At 41.8% G+C, this 25,144-nt stretch overlaps 1 protein-coding gene across 1 annotated transcript in view; it reads left to right on the top strand.

Moving 5' to 3' along the window:
* The window catches only part of URB1 (URB1 ribosome biogenesis 1 homolog (S. cerevisiae)), a 59,767-nt gene that overhangs the window by 27,484 nt on the left and 7,139 nt on the right, over positions 1 to 25,144 (top strand). Inside the window, exons 15-34 of the mRNA XM_009282945.1 lie at positions 50 to 166; positions 809 to 947; positions 2,046 to 2,216; positions 3,461 to 3,657; positions 4,231 to 4,455; positions 4,999 to 5,178; positions 6,209 to 7,064; positions 8,295 to 8,496; positions 8,701 to 8,878; positions 10,083 to 10,141; positions 11,510 to 11,703; positions 13,419 to 13,529; positions 13,621 to 13,684; positions 15,479 to 15,650; positions 16,211 to 16,313; positions 20,785 to 20,945; positions 21,323 to 21,434; positions 22,413 to 22,519; positions 23,056 to 23,199; positions 23,969 to 24,078. Coding sequence (XP_009281220.1) covers positions 50 to 166; positions 809 to 947; positions 2,046 to 2,216; positions 3,461 to 3,657; positions 4,231 to 4,455; positions 4,999 to 5,178; positions 6,209 to 7,064; positions 8,295 to 8,496; positions 8,701 to 8,878; positions 10,083 to 10,141; positions 11,510 to 11,703; positions 13,419 to 13,529; positions 13,621 to 13,684; positions 15,479 to 15,650; positions 16,211 to 16,313; positions 20,785 to 20,945; positions 21,323 to 21,434; positions 22,413 to 22,519; positions 23,056 to 23,199; positions 23,969 to 24,078 — 3,602 coding nt within the window. The remainder of the gene's footprint in view (positions 1 to 49; positions 167 to 808; positions 948 to 2,045; positions 2,217 to 3,460; positions 3,658 to 4,230; positions 4,456 to 4,998; positions 5,179 to 6,208; positions 7,065 to 8,294; positions 8,497 to 8,700; positions 8,879 to 10,082; positions 10,142 to 11,509; positions 11,704 to 13,418; positions 13,530 to 13,620; positions 13,685 to 15,478; positions 15,651 to 16,210; positions 16,314 to 20,784; positions 20,946 to 21,322; positions 21,435 to 22,412; positions 22,520 to 23,055; positions 23,200 to 23,968; positions 24,079 to 25,144) is intronic.

Genomic DNA, 25,144 nt, shown 5'->3' with positions numbered 1-25,144 from the left:
TTTTTTTTTTTTTTAAAACACACCCCCCCCCCTTTGGTTTTCTGCACAGGTTTTACGTGACAGTGGAGTGTTTGAGTACACATGGAAGGAACTTTCAGTTTGGCTGGAACACTTGGATAATACAAAAGAAGACAAAAAGGAAGCAGTGATTCAATTTTTGGAAAGGGTAACAACTGTTCAAATTAGCTGGATAAACAATGCCAAGAATAGCATTAATGGAAACTAATTATTTTGTTGCTGTTGTTGAGAAACCTGTCAAAGATCAGTGAATGAATTCTGAGAAAAGCAGTGTTTGTAATTCTTTATACAGAGGTGACATCTTTCTTGTCTTGGGTGGGAGGACAGTGAAATGATTTGGAGGAAAATTAAATCCAGAAGGATAAGTTGTTATTACAGCATTGTTGATATAAGGGTAGAATGTTGGGGGGGGGGGATAGCTCTTATCTCCTCTTTTCTTTATGTGGCAATACCTGCCAAAATTATCAGACCTGAGTAAATTGTGATCTTTTACAAGAAAAGTTGACATTTCCTGTTTACTTTTCAGGATGTTAAATGCCCAGTGCTTCCTTTTCTTTGCAGTTTCCCCAGGGACTCAGTCTGTTGTAGCACTTCAGGTGCGAAATCGCAGTGGACATTTCTTTTTCCATCAGACCCAGTGTTCTATGTACAGCAGTAACCATAGGCAGATTCCTGCAGAAGTATATGGAAGTTGTCCTCCTAAAACTTTCCCAGCTTTCTTAACAAGATATGGTTCCTGTAGACTTAATAGCCTGTGTACTTATGTTTCTCTCTCAACCTTTGTTAACAGATCCTGTTGAAACTGGTGATAAACCCCTATCCATATACAGATAAAGCAGCAGACCTTGTTCAGGAAGCCAGTATGCTCCAAGTTAATATGTTTAAACAAGACTCTGATAACATCAGCATCCCCATCTCTCACATTGACGGTATGTGGTGATTCCCTCAACAACAGAGAATTCCAAGACTTTGTGCTAAATTTTCTAGCCCTAATCTGCAAACTGACGGCTAATAACTATAGAAATCCTGCTTAAGTAAGGACCTACAGGATTCAGCCCTCCAGTTGTATTTAGTATCAGAAGTCTGAATTGCAAAGTTACCACTTTACTCCCAAAAGTAATTTCTGATGCAGTTACGCAGTTCTAACAGTATTTTAAACCTCTCTTCAGGCTCCTGCAGCAGCATTTTCTAACTAAAATGAAAACTATTACAGTTCCTCTCCCTGGGGCTGCTCATATCTGTTCATCCAGGAGGAAGGGGCTGGGGTGCCCAGGGAACTTTCTTACTCCCAGGCACACAGCTGGAATTCTGCTGCTCCTGCTTTCTGGGACCAGTCACAGCCCTACTGCAGACAAAGAAAAATTCTGCAGATGTGGACACTTGGACAACTTAACCATGTGCTAGCTGTTCTGCTATAACAGTCCATGCATAGGATTTTGCAGTACATAAATGTAGGATAATTGAGGTAGTTTAACACTCAGTACCAGATGGATCAGTTGCCTTGGGTTGATTGTATTACAGAGATGTAATGCCAGCCATGGAATACATGGTATCTTCTTCATATGTTAAAGCTGTCTTTGACGCTTTCGTGACCAAGATTTGGTTCTCTGGCCATATAGAGCTGAGAAGCTCTTCCAAGGACTGCTCAGGATGTTCTTTGAATGGGGAAGTGGCTGCTTCCTTCATACTTTCCCATACACATTTCCTGTCACTGTTATGCTCTGATAGTCCTTACCTAATGCCATGATGATAACAGTAGGTGATGCACCTCTTCCCTTCCCTTCCCTTACTTCTGTCAGCTGGACAGCAGTGTTGAAAGGCAAAAAGTAAAGTTAAGCACACAGTAAGAGGCAGTGATTTTTACAGTTGCATTTACTGTTGCATTGCTAGGCAGATGTGTCTTTCATCCTTTTTTCTGCTTTGGGAATTGAGAAGCTGCCTTGTATTCCTGGAGGGTTGGATTCTACCTCCATTGTTTTCTAGTTAGTCTGAATCCTCTGCTTACTTTTTTTTTCTTCGCTTAATAGATGTCCTGGATATGGTGGATGTCCTAATTGAGGGCAGTGATGGCTTAGATGAAGAAATTGGGTTCACTTTAAATGAAGACATGGTTATCCAAACATTTCCATTCAGTGCTGTTGTCCCTGCTGCATTAGAAGCCAGGAATATACTGTTGCTTCAGACTGAAAATGGAACAGGTACGGACACTTTTGTTTTTATGTATCGTCTATGCTCGCGGAGTGGAAGTGGGATCATTCTTACCCAATGAGCTCTTCGAGACATTTTATTGTCTTCATTGCAAGTGGAAGGAGGTGCAGATCCATGGTGTTCCCCACTTAAGAGAGGCATTAAAGCTTATGAGGTGCTTCTGCCCTTTTTTCCTGACCCTAAGGAAGCTTGCTCTCGGTTTCTTGAGTAGGGAAAATAGATGGAAATGCAGGCATTCTGTAAACTGCCATTGACTTGAGGGAGCTCCTACTGTGGGAAAACAAACTTGCTCAGGTTAGAAAAAGAGAGCCCACTTTCCCCCTATGAGATGCAGGGAAGTGGAGGAGGAGAATGACCCCAGGCTCTGAGCACAGTATAGAGGTGACAGAGGAGCAGTGCAGACACTGTGTCTGCATGGACAATCTTGGCCTGGAAGCAGTTGCGCTTCAATAGCAGAGTGTTTTAAGCACAGAGTATGCAGATCGTGAGAAGGTGGTGGTTTCAGTGGCTGTAGGCAGCTCTTCCACTGAGACCAGTCAATAGGGGAGAGAGGACTGGACTGTTGAACAGGAGATGGATGTGTTTCCCAAAGAAAACTTCAGAGATGAAGCTCCAGGGGTGAATGTTGCAAAGTTTTACGACCTCCTTGAGGAAAGGATTTGGTGGAGTGAGGAGTCACAGGGGCAGCAGTTGGCCTCAGAGCAGGATTTGCCAACCCCGCAGCACCTCATTAAGTCCTATGTATATTTGGTTGTTGAGTAGCACCTGGGGTGGGACTGAAAGTCCCAGTTCTGAAAGAAAATCCTCTATATTCAACCAATGCATGTTAACCTGGGTGTGTTCCCCCCAGTACAAATAGTTCTCCTCTTAGGTGGTGCTTGGCTGGGGTCCTTATCCATCAAAATACAGACAAGTTTAGCACAACACAGTAAAGGCAGAGTTAGTTTTATGCTTGTCTGGAAGGAAACAGGCCAACCTGAGCATGTACCTTCAAGTGGGGTGATTATTTACTTCAACAAGGACTACTGCATGGAGGATTTTTCCAGATACCTCAGTGGGTCAGGAACACTTGTCTAGCTTATCACAAACACCTTTTAATCCTGTTCAGTACTTTTCTAAATGATGCTATATGGCCTTTTGCCCAGGTCTTAAGGAAAGAGGGTTGCCCTAGTGTCTGTGCTCATGCAGATTACTTCTGTCAACAGAAGTTTCTTTTTTTATTTTGCTTTTCTAGGAGCACACATCGTAGAGTATCTTGTCGCTGTTTTCACTGAGCTCCTGCACTCTCAGAGAGAACCCCTCGCCCTCTGCTTGATGTTCCAGCTCTATGATAAAGATCTGCAGTCCCTGAAAGTTTCTAAGTACCCTCAGCTCTACCAATTTAACCAGTACTATAAACTCTGGATACCCCAGCAAGCTCAGGAACCTGTGGTATGGAATACCTGAAGTCACTTGAATGCTTGAGCCAGTATTACTATAAAACCTCACAGTGTATAAAGGTTACGTTTTCATCAGAAGTGCATTTACATTAAGCTAATGCTGTATTGCTTCTTGATCACATTGGGACACAAATTTGCTCAAGGGCTTTTTTGTAACGGGACAAGTAGTCTGTGCTGTGGTTGGGAAGTGAAGCTGGGGCTCAAGGGTTGTGCGCAATCACCCAGACTGCAGCTCCTCATCAGGCACAGTGTAGCATAATGTGTAATGTGGCCCGAGGAACCAGTTTACAGTGGCTGGAGTTCACCCAGGTATGGGCTGGAAATGCATGGACCAGTTGTGCTAGGGTTTGCTGTGTTTTTCTGTTAGCCTAGCAGTGACCATGTGCAGATTTGCCATGGGACAGCTTTGACTAGCTCTGTGATAGCAGGACTGTACATGTATGCTCCTGGAGCTTTAGTCCCACTTTTAGCGCAGAACTCATTTCAAAACAGAGGTAGCTAAAGAAACTTTTGATTCATACTCATCTTTATTTTTCTTCTACGTTTTTTTTTCCATTTTAAACAGTTTAAAAAACGCAAAGAGGTGTGCAAAGAACCTGCTGTGGTCCTGGATTCTGTATTTACCACTTCGCTAAAGAAAGCCTATGAGAGAGGAAGCAGTACCTTACTGGAAGACGATATCCAGACAAAATTGAGAGACTTGGCTTCCCAGCTCCCGCCTGAACAGCTTTTGTTAGGAGTAAAGCATGTGTTGCTATACCTGAAATCCACAGTGGAGAACTTTGGCAGTGTAAGAGCAGTATTGTGATGATATTGCGGGTTTGTTTGTTTTATTTTAATGCAGCAAGTACAAATGACTTGGCTGTTAAAACTTAAGGATCCAGTTCTGCAGCTTTTTCACGTACTCGGCTCTCACTGAGGCTATAGAGCACCAGACAAACCTGCACCTAATTTGGAAAAAAAAGTCTATCTTTCTAATTGTTGAGAAGTCTTGGATTTACTTTGCATGGGTTACCTTACCGATCTGTGTGTAGTACAAATAAACTCTAGATTTTAATCCAGCTTCTGGGTCTCCATAAGAAGCCTCTCCAGAGAGTGAAATTCATTGGCCTGTGTTACACCAAAAGTCGCAGTATAGATGAAAATCTATAAATATTTATTTGGCATCCTAAGACTTTTCTTAGAATCAGGTTTCTACAGAGGGGAGTGATTCCTTTCCCCAGAAAAGGCTGTAATCTAGGAAGTTCTTAGTTAATTTCTGTTCCTATCGGATAATTATCCTTCTGCTCCCATCATTCTCTTTTCTCAACTTCCAAGGTGTCTGTTTTCACAGCTTAGTAAAACTTTTGGTCCTCACCTTGTTGACCTCTATGTGGACCTGCTGAGCAGCTTGTTGTGCCGGGGAAATCAGATAGAGTTGGATAATCAGCAGAAACGAGAAGAGCATCAGACTGAATCAGATCTCTTTATGGACGAGGAATCTCTGATTATAGAGGAGTCTTCAAATGACAAGGTACCAAATCCTTTAATACACAGGCCAGAAGCTCACCTGTTAGTAAACTTTGATTTGATTTATTCTCTAGGGAAATAGTCATAAGTTTTGCTGAACCATTAATTAAAGCAAATGATCTTAAACATGAATGATTTTTGTACACAAATTATGTTGATGTATTTTCACTGATCACCAACATGTGGAACTGGCTAAATGTGACAGAGAACAGGGGATCTAGCAGGGATCAGGCTTTGTGAGTGCTGTGACTTGATAATAGTGGTGAGGATTTCTGGGATTTCAGTTAGGATTAAAGTGTGTCTGTCATATGCTTGCGGTATAAGGGCTTGAATAGGATTTTACTGCTTTGTAGAAGCATTACTATAGCTTTTGCCAGGTCCTCAGAAGGGCAGGGAGTGGACAGGATATCATACACTGTGTATTTCACAGAGTTGTATTGAATGGAAACAGGTTGATGCAGAGAGATGCTGTTAAGGTCTAAGAGGAGGACTTATGAACTTTGAGCGTGTGGTCCAGCAGTTACAAAACTACTGTCTGGAGATTTGACCAAGCTGCATCATCCAGTCTCACCCCTGAGCTGGAATACGGTCAGGAAAGGTCCTGACAGAGATCACTCACCTTTGCAGAAGAAATTCTATTCCCTAAGCCTTGTGTAAAGCCTGGTTATGAAAATTATGTACTTGGAGGAGTGAATTTTTGCCCCCCTTTCATCTGTTCTGTGGATTTGTGGAGATTAGAATGGAATTGTATTGGCAAACCCCAGAATATACAGTTTTCCCCTGGAAATGTGCTTAGACATGTGGAGAATGTTGAGTGAAGGTGTCCTTCCCACATCATAAATGTTGGAAGAATGGTATTTATATGCTTATAATTCATTAATATTTTTATCCTCTGACCAGTTAATAGACAATTTCATGTTCAGTAATTGTAATAAACATACTCTGGAAAATAGACAGATGAATGATTCCTCCCCCCCCCCTCCCCGGAACTATAATTATCCATTCAGTGATATTGTTACAACCATTTGTTACAGACACTAGAAGATACGCTCATGTTGATTTTCAGACATCCTACGCTGGAGAGTTGGTTTCTGGCTTTAGAACAACGTTCTCTTCCTCAGCACAGTTTAAACCCTGTCACTGTGAAGCTCCTGTCAGCTCACCTCAATTCCGGTGTGCTCCAGCTTTTGAAAACGGGTGCCCCGATGTTGCAGAGCATGGATCACAAACATGTGTTATCAAAGTATTTTGAAGCTATCACAAAAAGTGTCTTGAAAGAGCTACAGACTGCGGGGAAAGACAGAAGCCAGGTCTCTCCCAAGAAGTCTCTCCAGCTGGAGGCTCTGGAGGAGTTGCACATATACATGGCTACAGCTCAGCTGAAGGAGATCACTTTAACCATGCTGCGACTTCCTGAAATGAGCTTGACTACTCAGAAATCTGAAAAATCCCCTAAAAAAGGGAAACAATTAAGCTTCTATGGACAGATTTTGGTGCAGCTCATCACAGAGAGCTACCAAAGGCAGCCCCAACAAGGAGAACTACTGCTGTCCACAGAGCACATTAAAGCTTTGGGGATATTGATGTCCGCATCAGCCAGCAAAGATTTAGAGAAAGTTTTCCTTCAGGCTCTCCAAAGTGAGCCAGTCCTTGCACACGCAATCAGTGCAGAGGTGCATGTTCACTGCCTTAACCAGAGGTCAGAAACCTCCCTTGCCATTGTGGGCATCCTGATGAAACACTGTAGGACTCATCTACTGCAGTTTGAGCTGTGGTGTCTGAGCAGTGCCACTGGGAAGTACCTCAGGAAAAACATGGAGAGCTTTCTTCCACTCATTAATGTGTATTTGCAATGCAGAGACCAGTATGATTTCACTCGACCTTCTGCAGGTAAAGCCACAGCTGATCCCTGTGCATGATTTGGGAGGCCAGATTCTCAGTATAGGCTCTGCTGGCCTCAAAATCATGGATCCTCTGCACAATAAGTAGAGGTGATAAAAGTTACTTGTCTAATTTCTAATGATTCTCTGATAAACACCTCTGCAGCATAAAAGGTAAAGGACTGTAATGAAGCTTGGCTGTTAGACTGAAGCAAAGTCCTCTTACAGTTGCTGTTGCCCAGTTTTCTCTTTTGAAGCCCTTATTTAATACTTTCACAGTGCATGTGAAAATCTGTCTTCATGCTTATCTTGGTTTAGTATAGGACGTAAAAACTTTTTCTTGGGCATAGATAGAACACTGCATCGTGAGTGGAATGCCACAGCCATATGGTTTCGCAGAACGTAAGCTTTAACTTTTACAAGTGTAAGAGTCCAAAAATTTCTTCTAAAATAAATCTCCAAATATAGCTTCCTACAGTAATGCCTTCCTAAGCTGGCAGTCCAAAACTTTCCAAACCAACAGCGGCCTTAAATTGACAAGACTGTTAAATTTTCTACCAGCAAAACTACGAGTTGGGATTCAACTCGACAGAACAGGATCATTTTGATTTCACTTCTCTTACTGCATAGAAATGTGAATAGCAACAGAAACAGGTTGACTGTAGCGGTTGGTGGAGAAGGCTAGCTCTATCTAGAAGTTCAAATAGTGAAAAGATCTCGTCGGCACACAGGAAGGTAGAGGATGGGAAGAGAAGGGGAAACTGCTATCTGACTGACTTGATCTATAAGGTACCTGTTAGCCATCTGTTGATCATAGAATCATAGAATAGTTTGGGTTGGAAGGGACCTCTAAAGGTCATCTAGTCCAACCCCCCTTTCCTTTGAGTCCAGGGTCAGAGAACTGGTAAGGTTTCGTCCTTCCAGAGATGCAAGGACAAGGCTTCTTATCAGGAAGTTGTCCCTCTTTTGAAGGTCTGCATTGTTTGCCCATGTCTAATCGTTTCAGCCGTGTAGCAAGTGGTTGTCTGGTACATATGCTAAATACTTCCCAATGATGCTATGGAGCAATACAGAGTGAACTTCTCTGTAGCAGATTAGCAGCTGCTGTAGTATAATTTCCTAGAAACTAAGTAATCTGGGCCTTAATTAGAAAAGCGATTTGGGATTTTTGTAATTATAAGTCTATTGCTGCTTACACACTTAGCTGGTGAAACCTCGGTCCCCTGCTCTCTCCCAACAGTTGTCTCAGCTGTTACACCTGTCTTGAGGAAGGCTCTGTGGAAGGAGCTCTGCGGTGTATTTCAAGACACAGAAGCATCTTATGAGACCACTGTGAAACTGCAAGTTCTTTCGAAGTTGTTACCATCTTCAGAAAGCAAAGGGCTGCGAAGCCTTATTGACCAGCTTCCTGCTGCTCTTGAGAAAGCAGAAAATAATGAGAGGTAGGCAAATCCAGTTGCCCTGTTTCAGGACTAGGTTTGTTCCATAAAGCATTGTGATAGATATGCATGAATGCAAATATTGTGAACAATAATAGCATCCTCTCCTCAGAGAATCTGTCACTTTAACCTTTGGCTGCAAGACCTCTTTAGCATATACAAAAAGGATGTTATAACATTAAAAAATAAATAAATATCTTTCTGCAGTTGGACAGTGGCAGATGCCATATCTAGAGTGCTTGAAAACTCTGAAGAGCTGCATTCCTGGAGGAGACGCCTGTTATCAGCCTGCATGAAGGGGTTAATTGTCATGTACAACAACAGTAAAGATGAAAGCAAGCAAGAAGTGGAGAGGTCCATGCTGCTGAGGCTAGAAGAATTATTGGTGAGACTTCTTTTTATCTGCGTTGCCAGAATATGATTGTGTGCGTATGTGTTATTGTGCTCTTGTAGCTTGGGTAAATATAGATCGGACTTTATTTTCTGTTTTATAGATTATGGCTTCTATGGGCTTTTAGTAGCTTTTACAGTGTTAACTTGGCCCTGCTAATCCTTTACAAGAAGAGCACTTTTGAGTTGTTCTTGATGATGGCTTTCTGCTAACAGTCCCCTTTGAAAATCAGAGTTTGAGGTGTTCAGGAGAAAATCAAAGAAGGTTGCCAGTGGATGTTTCCTGGGCTACTAAAAGAGTTAGAACCCAGCCCCTGCATAGATTTTTAAAAAAAAAAAAAAAGGTGATAGAGTGATAGAGACACTTCTGACAAGACCCACCTGCCATGCCCTCTGAAGTCTGTGGCAGAAATCCAGTTGATCATAGATAGAAATCCGGACTTTGATCATAAAGAACACTACTTGATCATTCCCTCTGTACTACTGGCGTTTTTTGTAGTTCAGTAAGGTAGGCAGATCCATGTAAGACATGCAAATGAAAGTCTCTGCAGGCAGCGAATGCCTTTGACCCCTTTATGGCTTCTGGCGAGACTCCATTTTAGGACATGACTGATTGTGCAGGATGGGAGTCTTGCAGGACCTGAGGGGCCACCTCATAGCGTTCATCCTGACGGTGTTTGCAGGCCTGACAAGGTTAGCACCTACCATTACTGGGACTGCTGGCATGTGCAGCTGTCAGTCTTCTTAAAACTGATTGTTGTGGTTTATAGCGTTTCAGGGAAGATCAGTTTTTGTAAAGAACATGTACACCCAGCTCACTCAGGTATCATATCTGTTTGCCACATGCAGAGGTTGGTTAGCTTAAGCACATTGTAGGTACACAAAAACCTAGTACCTGAGTAGCAGTCTCTTCCTTTGACTTGCCGACTTTATTCCTTTCACGCCTGGGGAGTGTGAAGAGTTTCAAGACTGGGTTTTTTGGGACCTACAGAACAGCTTGCTTTTTAATTGCATACAGCCCATATGCTCCCTTGCTCCCAGGACCAACAAAACAAGACTTGCAGTTTCATTTGAATCAGGAGGTAGGATTGTTGTATCCAAGAGCTTTCTTCCCTGTTATCCTTTGATTGTCCCACCTGAGTGTTTGCTTGCTTTATGTGCTAAATGTAAACATCTGTTTTTACTTACTGTGCGCACAGCGCTTTGTTGAAGAAGTGGACCCAGATGACTGGTACAGCCTTGTGAAGATGGGACTCAAGTAAGTAATTCTGAGATGCGCCAAAGGTGCTGTAGGAGGTACAGTTCTGTTCACTTGGCCTTGTCCTGCATTATACTGGAAACACCCTGTCTCCCCTGAATTCAGTCGGATTTGACGATGCTCCTTGTTTCTCAGGATGCGCTTTATGTCACATCCGCTGGCTTCATTGGAGCCTGAACCTGCACAACTGCAGGCAGATTTGGATTTTGTGCTCCAGTTAGCATAACTAACATAGCTAACTGGGTAGGTGGACTAGCTTCTTTTCGACCAGCATAAAGAAGCTTTATGCTCGTATAACTTCTTTTCTTTTTATTTAAGGTATTTCTTAAATACAATTCATATGAAAACAGAATCAGATCTTTCACCTCTAAATGTAAACCATTTAAATAAAAGAAATAAAAAATAGTTTAGGATAATCTTGGCTTCTGTGGAGGTAGAAGTGTTAATCTGAAGGGTTCCTGTCTGAAGGGTTAGTAGGCGAAATCCTAATCTTTTATTAAGATCAGTGCAATTACAAATGTGACTGTGTGTTGATTCTCTTTTCCTTTTTATAATTAAGATACAAGCATAGCTTAAAAAAAAAATCAAAACAGCTCAGGGAAAGAGGTACCTTTGTTTTAATTTTTTTAATTTGTTTTGGTTTTACTAAGTTTGCTTTCTTTGCAAAGTTCTCATGTCCTAAACAGATTTTTTTCAAGCAGCTTTCCTTTTGGTTGGGGTCTGACTTCTCTGTGATCCTTGCTTCTAAAGGTACCGCTACAGAGATGAAGCATTTTTGAAAGTCCTGAACGTTGCTATTCAGTTATTATACAAGAAAGAATCCGAAATAAAAAATAGTTTATGATAATCTTGGCTTCTGTGGAGGTAGAAGTGTTAATCTGAAGGGTTCCTGTCTGAAGGGGCGAAATGCGAAATCCTAATCTTTTATTAAGATCAGTGCAATTACAAGTGTGACTGTTTCTCTTTTCTTTGCAAAGTTCTCATGTCCTAAACAGATTTTTTTCAATTTCCTTTTGTTTTGGTTGGGGTCTGACTTCTCTGTGATCCTTGCTTAGAAGTGTTAATCTGAAGGGTTCCTGTCTGAAGGGTTAGTAGGCGAAATCCTAATCTTTTATTAAGATCAGTGCAATTACAAGTGTGACTGTGTGTTGATTCTCTTTTCCTTTTTATAATTAAGATACAAGCATAGCTTAAAAAAAAAATCAAAACAGCTCAGGGAAAGAGGTACCTTTGTTTTAATTTTTTTAATTTGTTTTGGTTTTACTAAGTTTGCTTTCTTTGCAAAGTTCTCATGTCCTAAACAGATTTTTTTCAAGCAGCTTTCCTTTTGGTTGGGGTCTGACTTCTCTGTGATCCTTGCTTCTAAAGGTACCGCTACAGAGATGAAGCATTTTTGAAAGTCCTGAACGTTGCTATTCAGTTATTATACAAGAAAGAATCCTCACTTAGTCAGAGATTAGTCAAGCTCTCCAAACTTCACATGATGGTCACGCAGCACTCTCTATTTTTGTCAGCCATACTGAGGTCAAGAGAAGAAGATGGCACGAACTTCCAGACGAGAGGTATGTTTTTATCTTCCTCTTCCCTTTAACTATATTTAGTACTCTTGCCTTTCTCGTGTTATATTCTACCCATCTAGTAACCTATCCACCTACATATACTTGCAGAACTACTAAATAATTTCAGAACACTAGCATTTAGTTTTAAATTCTACCTCTACTTGGATCCAAATGTTGGATTCATTTTATGGCTGCCAGTTTTGAACACTTATGTTTTCTAAAACTACTGTCTGTCTGTTTGTTTGGTTTTTTAATCCTGTTGAAATCTTAAATTGATTCTTTTGGTTTCTGTGAGGCTGTTAGTGTAAGATCACTACGTGCATACGGGTTCTGTTAGAAACCTGTGTGACGTTTAAACCTATTTTAAAATAGGTTGATACAGAAGATTTTAAGTTGATTTTGCAAGTTGTATCAAAAATGTTAATTTAATTGATGTGTATTTGATATTGCAGCCTTTCACAAGGAATATCCTTCCATGAGGAATATAAATTGGATGCTAGTTCATGTGTAGGCTTTGTTTCTTTGTCTCTGCCAACTGAAATACTACCTGACCTTGAACCAATCATTTAATCTATGTACACCTCAGCTTTTTCCCCACTGTACAGGGTGCTGAGATTCAGTGATTGAAGGAGCCGTATAAGAAAAGGGGTGGAAATTCTCAGGGCAGCATGTTGATGACAAATTTTATGTATATCAGGGAGCAACATGTAAACAAACTTCAAAGTTTTAAATCACCTGAAAAGAGCAAAAAGCTCTTGTGAAGTCACAAATTTAGTGAAATTAAAAATAAGTAAAAATTTTGCTGTGTATTGCATGTGTTTTACCTTTTGAATGTATTTCTGTAGAGCAGCGAGATGGATTCTTTGAGGCTAACCACTAATTCAGAAACTTGGTGTCAGGAGTGCATTCATTCAGGCTGTTGTCTTTATGATCTGTTTTGTTTTGACGTACATTTTATATTCCTGTAGATACTAGGGGAAAAAGCCTGTGCCTTTTCAGATACTGGGAGTAGAGAAATCTGGATTCGGGTCTTGAATCTGCCACAGATACCCTTTTTACCTTTGAGTAACCTGATCACTTATTTGATCTGTTTCTCAACTAGTTATAAAATAAAGGTGGATAATTTTTGTACACCCCGGGACAGAGTTCCTGTAGCTTGCTAATTGGATTCTGCAGTGATGACCCCTGTTTAAATGCACAGTGTAGAAGCATTTTGATAAGTTACTGCAGCTGGGGTATGAACTTACAAGTTCTTGCTGTAACTTCTCGAGTAGCTTGGGGAGGTTGCTGGGATGTCTGCCTTTACTGTGTGCAACTCCTGAGCTAATTTAAGATGCCTTCCTGGGAGAGGAGGGAGCTGTGGTATGGTAGGATAGGGTATAGCACTTCTTTTTAGCAAGCAAATGTGTACGCATGGAAAGTTTCTGCAGGGTAGTATGCCACATTGTAGACCTCACTTCACAATAACATTTGTGCGTCCAGGTTGGAAATACTGTTTTAACTTCTTCAAAAAAAGTTGTTCCACGAGAATTAAATGCATCGTAATCATCCTTTAGTGTAGTCAGGGAAATGTTTTTTGCTATTTATAGAGACGGATCTTGATCCAAAATATACAATACTGTGTGTGCATCTGTTTACAGAGGGTATATGTGTGCGTGGGTATTTATATACGCACTAACTGAGAGAGCAACAAAGCTAAAGCTGTGTGTTTATTTCAGAGGCCTTGGTGGATATACTGCTGACAGTTGTGAAACTCAGCCCTTCTCTCTGTGAGAGCAGTCACCTTGCCGTGTTGCTGGGTGCCTACGGGGCTACACTGAGTGCTGTAGGTAAGTGTGTTAGCCTGGGAAAGGTACTTCCTACTAGATCTGGTTTTCATCTTCATAGGTGACTGACTTTGGGTTTCATCTTGTTTTTTAGATCAGAAGATACTGCTACTGCTTCAGTTATACGAGAAGAATAATCAAAGTCTTATAAATTCCAGGTAAGCTGACCACCTTCCTTTCTTCGACTAACTACACGCAAATAAGCAGTCTCACAATGGGCATTTTTCCAGGGTCTTATTTTTAACTGAGATAAACAGTGAGCAAGGTCAAACCTAGAGGTGAATGTTGCTTTCGGAAACATTTTTCCTATGTATTTCCTATTCTTAACGTAATTCTTGTGTGCTGCCCAAACTTTTGGGTGTCGGTGGGTTTGGTGAGGGACTGTCTCATTTCAGTAGTCCCTCACTCTCCATAGTAAGAACCCACTATAGGGATTTCATCACAAATGAAAGCCAAAGCACAAGTTGCTAGTGTAGGACTCCTTCCCCTTCCCTGTTCCCTTGGCATACAGGATTCGCCACTGAGCACAGCCCTTGCCCTTTTCAATGATCTTGCCCCTGTATGCATGATACTCGGCTCTGGTGCTTTGCAGGAGAGGAGAGGAATATGCCAGTGGAGGAGTGATGTATAACCTCTTGCATTAACACATGTATTGTTAGTTTTGGGGTACTAACATGGTATCAATGCCTTCCTTGTCTTTCACCAGTCTGGGCTGTAGCTCTCCTTATAGCGCAACCTTGCAATACGTCTACATGCTTCATAAGAGAGAGCCATGTATTGTATAAAACAATCCGTTTCTTTTCAGGCCCTGTGCTGTCCACATGGAAGTCTGTTGCTAACAGTTAGTTCTTACATACACTGATGTTTTTGGTCTGCCTTGCTTAAATGCACTTTTCTGTCTTTGAGGTATGGGCATAAATATTAACAGCAATGCAAGAGTACTGGCTCAGGCAGTTGGAGCAGGACTGGACTGTGAATTAAGAACCTCCCTTAGCTTTGTCTGAGAATGTAGATAATTGTTGCAGCCTGTGAAGGGGAACAGGAAGTGAAGGTTCTTGTTAGCAGGGAATTGAAGTGGCTTCCAGAAGCCAGGGCTCTGGCACTAGCTGCATCCTGCATAAATCTTTACTGAAAGTGTTTGCAAATGGGAGGGTGTTATGTGAGGAGGAGACTAATTTCAGAGGTAGTTAGGTCCCAAAACTTGTGTAGCCTTTTAAAAGGAGAAACAATTTCATACTGTACCTTAAAGTGAATTGGTAGCCAGACACTTGGTTAGACTTGATCCCAGCACTGAAGAGTTTGAGTGATACAGAGAACATCCAGGCAGAGCTCTGTACATGCAACCCAGCAGAGCCCAACTTGTGTTACAAATGGGAGCCTTCAGGTTCTGGGTGATAAGAAGCCTAACACCATTCCTTCAGCTGCCTCACTGACAGTGAGGCATGCTGCTGGCAGTACGCACATTAATAAATGACAGTATCAACAGCATTTTAAGCACGATAGCAAAGTAAGTGGGGTCTAAGGGGCAACTTGGAGGAGGAGAGTAAGGATTTATGTTTTACTGAACCACTGTGATGCTGGTTTGAAATATCAATTGCATTTGAGACAACCTTGTCTGATCACGTCTTGATCACTCTCTTCATGCAGCTGCTATCATACTTACCTGCATTTATAGCTTAAATAAAAAAGCGTTTTATTCTGAGAAGGTAAGTTCTGACTTGGATTAACAGGGTAGGGAATAGTTAATGAAACACCCTCAGACTGAATTTGAAAAGCTTTTGGATGGATGAAAAAGGTGTTGCCAGGGAAACGAGTTCTAGTTTCAAGTTCCCACAGGATAATAAGTACAAGTGAAGGGAAAACTTAAATACTAATTTATATCCTCTGTAATTGATTTTCGCTCAGTGCTAGCAGTCTGTTGACTAATGGGTTTACTTTTAACAACGTTTAAGAATCCTGCTATGGGGTCCAGCCGCTGTGGAGCATCACAAGACTTGCAAGAGTCTAGGGAAGTCACTATGGCAGCAGCCAAGCATGGAGGAGATTCTGTGTCTGCTAGATCGAGAAAAGATGATGAAGACGATTCTGTCTTTCCCTCAGCATCGCCGTCTTCTCTTATCACAGGTGCTTTGGTTCAGACTGCTGAATTATCCTTCTTTTGATGTAGAAAAAGAGCCTTTCACTTTAGTAATTTCTTTCTTGCATTCATGTAATATATTGAAATTCGTTTACATCAGGAGAGTAATTTAAATTCATAGGACGTCTGGAATTAGTTATTTAGGAGCACTTTTCAAATGAATTGCAATATATGGACCACATCTTGTTGGCAGGTGTGATTGTGCAGCACTGCAAAGATTGCCATGTGTAAGTGAGACCAGAATTTGACTTTTAAACAGTTGTTGAATTTGACTGTCCAAGGATCCCCTGACAATGGGCTTTTCAGTCTTTCATACAATTTGCTAACATGCTTCTATATCTGTTTGTGCTAGTCAGGGGAAATAGTTTTGGAACCCTGATAGTGAAAGCCAGATTTAAACACAAGCATGTCTCACCCTGTGTTGCTTTATATTTTGCAAGGTTTAGTATCGGCTGCTTTATAATGGGATGAGGTGGTTGGGGAAGTTTGAAACCAAGCTGGAAATTGGTGTTGTTCCTTACAAATACTTGTTTGGATTTGGTTTCAGGACATACAAGAGACACTATATAGAGATGAAAGTGTCAAGAGTCTCGATGACTTCTACGATCCTTGTTTTCTACTTCAGCTCTTTAGTGAACTGACCAGACCAGGTAAAGTGAAAGTTTCTCTTCGATATTTAGTGTCATTTTACTCTGCTGCGGGAGCTGCATGACTCCATCTGTAGCTCTGTTATTCTCAGTATGAGAGTTAATACTACAAAGAAATTTGTGCCTGGCTTCGGAGAGAAGAAACGTACATCATTTAACCACCTACTGCATTGCATTGTAATTTTGAGAATGACTTAAAAATAACAAGGCATAAGTGGCATTAAAGTTTGTTGGGTTTTTTTAAAGCACCTGTCCAAATAATGCAATATATCTAGTGAGATTTGGCTACTCAGAAGTAGAGCAACGTAGCAGCAGAAGAGCATTGCTGCCAAGCTGCTCTTGTCCAGATGACCAGGTGCTCCCTCATAGCTCTTTTAAATATAGTGGGTTAACCCTTTGTAGAGGGACTGACCTGCTTAAGATGACGAGAGGTTTTTAAACTGGAACTGGAAACAGCTTGGAGGAGGCAAAAAGTAGACAAATATTTATGTTCTCTGATCTATCAAACAGCATTCTGTATATCACAAAAACCAGCACAATGTAATTATAAAATAGCATAAGAGGGACCAGTAGAGAATGTTCCCCACTGGAAGGTTGTATTTTTTCTGGTGAAGGTGTAGAGCTGTATTCTGCCTGAGCTATGGTGTCACAGCAACGCGATGAGCAAAACAGGCATGGGAGCGATGGTACATTCTGCTGCTACACGCAGTGCCCCACCTGCAGCTGATAGGACTGCTCTGATGTGGGGCTGCTTTGTGGCTGAGTTTTTGAGAGCAGTAATTGGCTCCTTTCAGCTATGCTCTCAGTGGGAGCTGGGCAGAGGTAGGCCAGGTTGGAGAACGTGCCCTGCAATGTTGGAGGAGTTCTCTGGGCATGAACCAGAAGCCACCATTGCTGGGGAAGGGTGAAGTTGTTTCCTGACCAGAGTGAATCTCTGCAGGGGTATTGTTTTCTGTGAGGGACACGGTGACTGAATTGACTGGAAATCTGGCCTGTTACAGGCTGTGGTTATAGTATAGGGAAACTTCAGCCAACTCATTTTCCATCAGACAGAGATGCATGGGGCCATTGTGTGTCACGAATAGGCCTGTGCTCAGAATTGTTGCAGAGTTTGATGAGATCTACATGGTGCTTGAAAACTAGTTGCTCAGCCCCACTTTTCTTGTTTGACATGACCCTACTTCGCATATGCATATCCGTGCTGTACTTCGCAGGCACACTGTCTATTTAGAGAGCCCTTAAAGATCAAAGTGAGACAAGTATCATAAGGAATTTCCTAACTAGCTCCCTCCCTGTGTTGATTATGGTTAACCACTGTGTAGTTACAGCTGGATTTGGCTTTCCACAACAATATCGGAAGCAATTGGCAGGCTGATAACTGTCTTTCAGTGAAATCATACTTTCGGTCCTTCTTTGTTCACCTGTACCCTTATAGTATGGTACCTGTTTTGTGTGTTCTTAGCCTATACTTAGCTATAGTTGTAAACCACTCCATATAATTTTGACAGCGGTAAAAAGAACTGTCTTTTAGTCTACTGAGGAGAAAAAGGTACCGGAACTATTTGGCGTTTTGCAGTAGGAGGGATCTTAGATGAACCAGTTAATGCTGGGTCTTTGAGATTGTTATTGATGAAGAGCATGGACAGCCAGTGTCTTTTGAACCTGGGTGTAATAGTTGGAAAAAGCACTGCTGGCATGCACCTGTCGTCATCACCCATCACCTGGAGGCCACCACCTTAACTGGTGAGAGGTATTTGGTGGCTGTTGGTTAAGCCTCAGCAGCGCTACAGTCAGCCAGCGAGGACGACTGCTTGTGTGGGAAGCAGTGGGGTTGAGGGAGCTCTTACACATCGTGTTCGTGGGGAGCTGTGGAGGCAGTGGCTATCCCAATGTAGGCTGACTCTAAAACTGGAGAGGGGAAAAATAGTTCTCTTAACTGCTCCACGCTGAGTGAGAGCCTGTGTCCTAAGAGGGGCATTTTGAAAGGGCCCAAGTGATTTATGAGTTCAAGTCCCATGGTGCTCTTAAACCATGTCAGCTGCTCTTGGAATTCCCAGTTCCTCTATTTATTTGCTCTTTGTACTGGCTGCACAGTGCCCTGTGCACAGATGTTATATAACTGCTGAATTTATAAACACAGACTTATTGCACAGTGTTTAATGCTCACTGAGTAAAAAGTAAGTCTGGAATTGGGCAAATAGCAAGTTCTGTCTAACTTTAGCTCTGATAAGCATCTTGTGGAAAGCTTTTCCATCATGGTTCTCAAGGTACTTTAAACAAACTGTGTCAGACATAGAATTAACTTTTTTTTTAATAATAGCTTGTTATTTTATGTTACTTGTTGAACGCACTCTCCAAGGTCAGCTGGATGGAAAATATTTCCACTGCATGTTTTCAGTGAAAGAAATTTTCCAAATAAATCTTTCTGTGAGCAGCATGAACTTTACTGCTGAAGTGAGGACCTTGGATTTCACTATGTGGTACCACCCCATAAAATTATCCACTTTGTCTAATTGGTGTACATTAATAGTTCTCAAGAACTGCGGTCTGAAGGAGAGCCATGTGGTGGCTTGCTGTGAACACATACACAACACATAGTTGATCCCGTACTGGAGAGGGGTTGTTGTATAGGCCAGGGCTATGTGTGAGATGTCCATAAGTGATGGAGGATCCTCTGCAGGCAGACGAGTTTTACATCACCTTTGCACGTTCACTTGGGATTCAACAGAACGCGTCTATTTCCCAGTGCTTACCTTGCACCCTTGCATCTTGCCTGAAGAGTGGGAAGTGCGGAGTTGCTTTGCCACAGGCAGAAGGTAGCAGAAGGCATAGGTTAGGTGTTTCTCTGGGCTCTGTTTCTCTTTCTCCTGCCCTGTTGTTGCTACTCCTCTCACTATTTTTATGTTGGCAGTCAGGTGGTGGCCTTGCCCCGTGCCTGGAAGTAGAGGGGGGTAGAGCTGTATCTGTACGAGCTCTGGTGACATGAGAGATATCCCGTGATAACAAACGAGGGATCTTTTTGCTCACTAGGAGAATGACTGAGGTGTTTTGCATTACGCCAGTTAAACTTGATGTGCTTTGCTGAGGAGTGGTATAGGGAAGTGTACAGTAATTGCTAGTATTGAAATAAGTTGTAAAACCACTCACTGAAAAGATCTGTTATCGCAATTCAGTGATGCCTTTGCATTGGTCACGTAGCAGTGGGCTGGTTGGGAGGCAGTGCTGGGAGGTGGAGACCCTGCCGTTGCCTGGCCCATAACTAGCAGAGCTGGGTATGAAACTGCCAGGCACGAAATTGAAGTAGGAGTTCTGGCAGTTGAGGAAAAGATGAGAGAAACAGCCCAGCTGCTGGTGCAGGGACATAAATAATCTGTGATTTTTACATAAATATATATAAAATATATATATATATATATTTTAGTTTTCTGTGGGTGATGCTGGGGGACGAACTCAGTGGACCAAATATAGGTACTTGTCAGTAAGACTACGGCTTCTTCTTAAATAGGAATATTTGTTTCTCAGAAACTTGCTCTTTGACCTTCAGTGTGAATTACAAGAAAATAGGTGAATATTGTTGCTAAACTCGGAACAGGAATACATTTGCACTTCATCTGGTAAAATACAACTGAGGTGCCATTGTATTCCATTACTGGTGAATGGAATAGAAATAGTACAGGAGATACTCTGGAGGTTTTACATCAAGTCATTTCCAGCCATCAGTGGGTAGAAATGGCACAAGCTCTTCAAAACACACAGCCCTTAAATGAAAAGCTCTAAATCCTAATGGCAAAACACTATCGAAGATAAATGTTAGATTCAAGGGTGTGTTTTCTGTTTGGCTGGTTGCTGCTCATTGCTGGGTTTTGTTTGTCCCAGAAGGGCATAGGGGTACAGTTTAGTACTTTGCCTGGAATATGCCTTACCAGCAGAATCACTCATGCCTGCACAGTAACAACTGGTGTGGCTAATGGCTTATTTATGTATTATTCTCCTGTTGGTTCCAGTACAGAAGCTCTTTAGTGCAGATAGGCTTTTCATTGGCTATGCTGATCTTTCTTTCAGGCGCAGACTTATCAAGTGCCCAGAAAATGTTTTGAGGAGGAGAATTTTCCCTCTTGTTCTTCTTTGTACTTAACTTTCCTGAAACAGTGAGATATTTGGTATCTTTACAGAATTTACTCCTAACTTTGCACGGTCTAGCAGGCAGAATCATCTCTGTCTCACGTAAATGAGACTAACCACATTAATTTCAGCTCAGGCAAAGAATTCCTGTTCAGAGTGATTTGCAGAATGCTTTTCTTAGCTGAAAGAGCCTTCAGCATGCAGTGAAGTATTATTTGTTGGGGTAGATCTAGAAATTGGTGTTTATGAATAGAAGTTTTGTTAAGGATTATAGTGCTGTTATATACTCCGTGACATGTCAGTGTAATGCACTGGGTGTTTTTCTTTCGTTTTTTCCCCTCTTCCCACACAGAGTGTGTAGTGGCATGTCACAAGTTTGTCGAAGTCAATGCCCTGGGTCTAACAGTAGCTGCCCTTAGCAGCTATGATTCCAACGTGAGAGCAGCTGCCTATTTTGTCCTGGCTTCCTTTCGTTCTCATCTGGAAGGAGCTCGCTTTCGAGAGAAGAGTCAGGTAAGACTGAGCTCAGTGATAGTTTGCCAGGTTAGACATTTTAGGTCATGGACAATTAGGGGAGAGTTGCTGCTGTACTCATGCATCTACATGCACATGGTGAGAGAGCTAAAAGAAGCTTTTTATCCTCTATTCCATTGCTTCTCCTCTACTGCTTTGTGTTTCCTCCTGTTACAATCAATGGGCAGAAAAAGGGGGGAAATGTGTTTTAGAAATTCTTAGGAATTTTATTTGTAGGAATGGAAATCCTGATGGGACTGGTATTTGATTCATGGCCTATGAAGTATCCTAAAAGTTTATTTATGTATTCATGCTCTCCTGTTGTATTTGTTTGGGTTATGGTTCAAGCTTTTCTCCCCTGGGCTCTTGTGCTGCAGTTGCTGTATCTCTTGGATGCTGTACAAAATGGAATCAGGCAGCCGAACCTCAGATTTACCTTCTCTTTGACCCTCTACATTGCTCGTGTGGCACAGCAGATTCTGAAGCCAGGTACTGTAACCTACTGTGCATGTTGAACTCCTGGGGTGCATCACCGTGCATGGAGTAATGTCCTTGACTGATACTGGAAGATGAGAAAGCTGTGATGCTGGTAGGAGCCATGAAGTATGCTTTCCTGTGTTTCAGAGAGAAACTTTCAATGCTTGTGTAGACTGCCGTACTGGAGAAGTGGGAAGTGCCATTTTGATTTGTGTACAAGACCAGTCTGATCCATCAGGGATGAAGCCACTACCTCCTCGTAATTTTGGGGTGTATGTGGGCAGAGGACTAGATGAGTGTGCAGGTCCTGTTCAGCAAATCAGAGTAGGTTGGCCCGAGTGTTCTTTTGTCCTTAGACACTGAATCAACATAAGTCACTGCTGCAAAGGAGAATCAGCACTGGGGAGTAGTTCAGTTTGGAAGGGACCTTGTGAGGGCTCTAGCTAAACCCTCTGCCCAAAGCAGGACCAGCTGAGGGCAGACCACTTTGCACAGGGCTTTATCCTAGAAAACTTCCAGACCTCTAGACTGGTCCTAGAAAGCCTCCAAGGATGGAGACTGAATAGTCCCTCTGGGCAACTTGTTCCGCTGCTCATGGGGGACATGCCTGGTCTTGCAGGTTAAAAATTATGATTACCTAACGTGAAGTGTTAGGCTTGAAACGTGAAGAGATTTGCCTCTCACTTTGCCACAGATTTCTATTTTGTCAATGAAGTAAAATTGGATTTGCTGAAATCAGAGCCATGGTGAATGTTTATCTTCTCACCTGCTTTGTGCGCACTCTGAATGAGCTTTTCATTTTGGGGAAGAGAAGAGGAGGGACGGCCAACAATATAATCAGCCTTAGAGCAGAAGGCCTCCACTGTAATTAATGTACTGTTCTGACAGCTAGCTGAAACACTGAAAAATACAGGTTCCATTTATTTTTCTGCGTGGTTGTGTATTGTGAACATTGTCTTCCTCCACAGTAACCATTGTTTCCCTTCACAGAGGAGCACATGTATATAAAGGTAAACAGATTCCTTCTGTCACACCAGTATTTGGACCTGAGGAAAGTACCAGGGTTTTTCCAGCTTTTCTACAGTTTTGATTTCGAGGTAATGTAAGAATCCCATCTTAGGTATCCACTAATTTTTCAGAAAATAATACAAAAAAAGCCATAAAAATGCAATGAAATCTTATTCTTCCATAGGTAATTGATTAGAAGCATCTTTGTTTTGTTTTATATTGGAATTAGAAGTATTATTTCTGGGTTTCTTTGTTGTTTTCTTAATAGTAACACATAATGAAATCATGAGTTGTGCTGTGCATGCTCTGTAAGCACAACAAACAGAATGTTCTGCCCTAGCTAGCTTACATTCATATTGGAGTTTAGATTATTAACACTGAGTTCAACTGAGGTATTTTAGAAACAGCAACTTTTAAAGTTCCATTATCAGTGCATACTTGGGCTGCAGAGTAACTGTTCCTGAGGGATGTTATTGATTAAATTTGATAGGGATGAAAATTGAGAAGTCCGGAAAAAGCTGTTAAGCACTGTGCTGGCACTCCCAGGGAACCGGGTTTTTTGTGCTCCTATGAGCAGGCATTATTTTGAAATGTCTGATGGTGGTATTTTTCTTACGGCTTCTAGTACAAAACAGAACGTGAGTGGATTCTCAGATTTCTTGGAGAAGGACTGCGTGATAAACATTGCTATGAGCTTTATGACTACCAGAGGATTTTCCAGGTCATTCTTTCCTTTTTCAACAGTCCTTTGTGTGATGAGAGCTCCCAGGTAAGAATTAAAAAAAAACCAAAACAACAAACCACAAAAAAACCCAAAATGACAAAAGTTTGCATGGTTTGGAGATCTTAAACAAATACAAAGCAGAAAGGAGCAGTTGACTCTTCCCTTGCCCTCTTGAAAATCTGTTCCTTGTTGATTTTGTGTATGTATGGAGGGGGAAACAATTGCTTATGTCTAAACCAGAGTCACATCCTTGTCCCCTGAAATTGGAACAGGTCCCTGCCATCATGGAACCTCACTCAGTTTCATCAACTGGTGGTCTGGCTCTAGTCGTATTTCTACTGCTTCATGGAAAATATTGCAGATACTGCAGTTTTGCTCATACAGTCAGGGCCTTTGCTTTTTTAGGTCTCCTTATTCCCTAACCAGCATGTTACCTGTACAGTGCTTTAGCAGGAAGAAAACTCACATGCCAGAAGCTCTCATGTTCATAAGCATCCACCCTGAGAAATCCAGTCTGTTAAAAGCATCTCAGTTAGGTATCAAAATCTTGGACAAGAAGAGAAAATTGTCTTGCTACCTTAAGGCTTCCTTTTAAGAGTAGCGTCTGTGTGTATGAAGCCTTGAAAAGAGAATGTCTCTTCTCCCCTGGGGTTGCTAAGAACATGTGGTGTTTGGTAATACATTTTAACTTTAAGTTGATCAGATCCCAGACACCAGTCAGATTGCTAATTACATCCTTCTGAAAGATTGATAATAATTAGATCCTGACTACATTCTGGTTTTGTAAAAGAACAAATTATGTTTTCTGTTTCAGAGTCATATTCTGGAGATACTACAAAATGCTGCCCATGTCACCAGAGCTGCCTATGAGCTGATACAAGATCACAGCCTCTTAACCTGGATACTGAACATCTTAGAGAAAAGGTAACTGGGGAAATACTAGTGAAATGGGAACAATTTTACTGCCCACAGTAGAATAATTATGCAACTGAGTATGGAAACAAGGGTGACAGATACGGAGATGGCCTGTCAGCGGTTGTGACATTTGGCATCTAGGGCCATACTGGCAGAACTTGCTGAACTCTGAAGCGTTCCCTTGTGTTTCTAAAAACAAAATCAAGATGCTTTCAGGTTGTAGTAGGAGGGATGATGGGGGGGCGGGGCTTCATGTTTTTGATAACGCTTTCTTGAAAAACTTAGAAAACAAGATGGCACCTTATTTTAGCGTATGTGACTCTTGCATTTCAAATACCCACAATTCACATCCTGTCATAGGACCTCCTACATAGTAACTGGCACAATCATGAATTTGAGCTGTCTATAACGTTTCTCCTACCACTCCTTCCTCTCTCCCTTGCCTCTCCCTCACATACATGCACACGTGCCCACAAACACGTGTGCGCACGCACACACACAAAATCTCTTTTGCATAGATTCCCCTGGCAGGTTCAAGCAAGGTTTCAGGATCATCTGCAGTGTGATTGGCCTGAACAGGTTCCCAGTACTGCTCCCCTGTTGTACGCCTCTCTTTGGTACAAATTGGTACGTTTGGAAGTGAAAAAGCCTGGATTTGGCCTCTGGCACCCAATACTTATTTTGTGATTGTACTTTTGAGAAGTATTCTTCTTGCATCCTCTATACAAAAATGAGATCGCTCCCTCCCCTCCCCCTGCCCGTAGAATAACAAAGTAAATACAGCTCCTGGTATTGTGCTGTAAGCATTGCTGTTAGTCTTAGGAACATAAGGAACCAAGCTCTCTTGAACAGTAACTGCTCTAAAGATATGGTGGCAATGGTTGCAATGTAATGGAATACTTGGCAGAGCTGCGTAATGAAAGATGCAAGTCAGAAATCACTAGTCTCATGCAGGGGCTGTGATCATAGACTCATAAAATGGTTTGGGTTGGAAGGGACCTCTAAAGGTCATCTAGTCCAACCCCCCTGCAACGAGCAGGGACATCTTCAACTAGATCAGGTTGCTCAGAGCCCC

The sequence above is a fragment of the Aptenodytes forsteri genome, unplaced genomic scaffold, assembly GCF_000699145.1.
Source record: "Aptenodytes forsteri isolate BGI_AS27 unplaced genomic scaffold, ASM69914v1 Scaffold2, whole genome shotgun sequence".
NCBI lineage: Eukaryota > Metazoa > Chordata > Aves > Sphenisciformes > Spheniscidae > Aptenodytes > Aptenodytes forsteri.
Note: the sequence above shows the minus strand (reverse complement) of the source record. Positions and strands in the feature narration are given on the sequence as shown.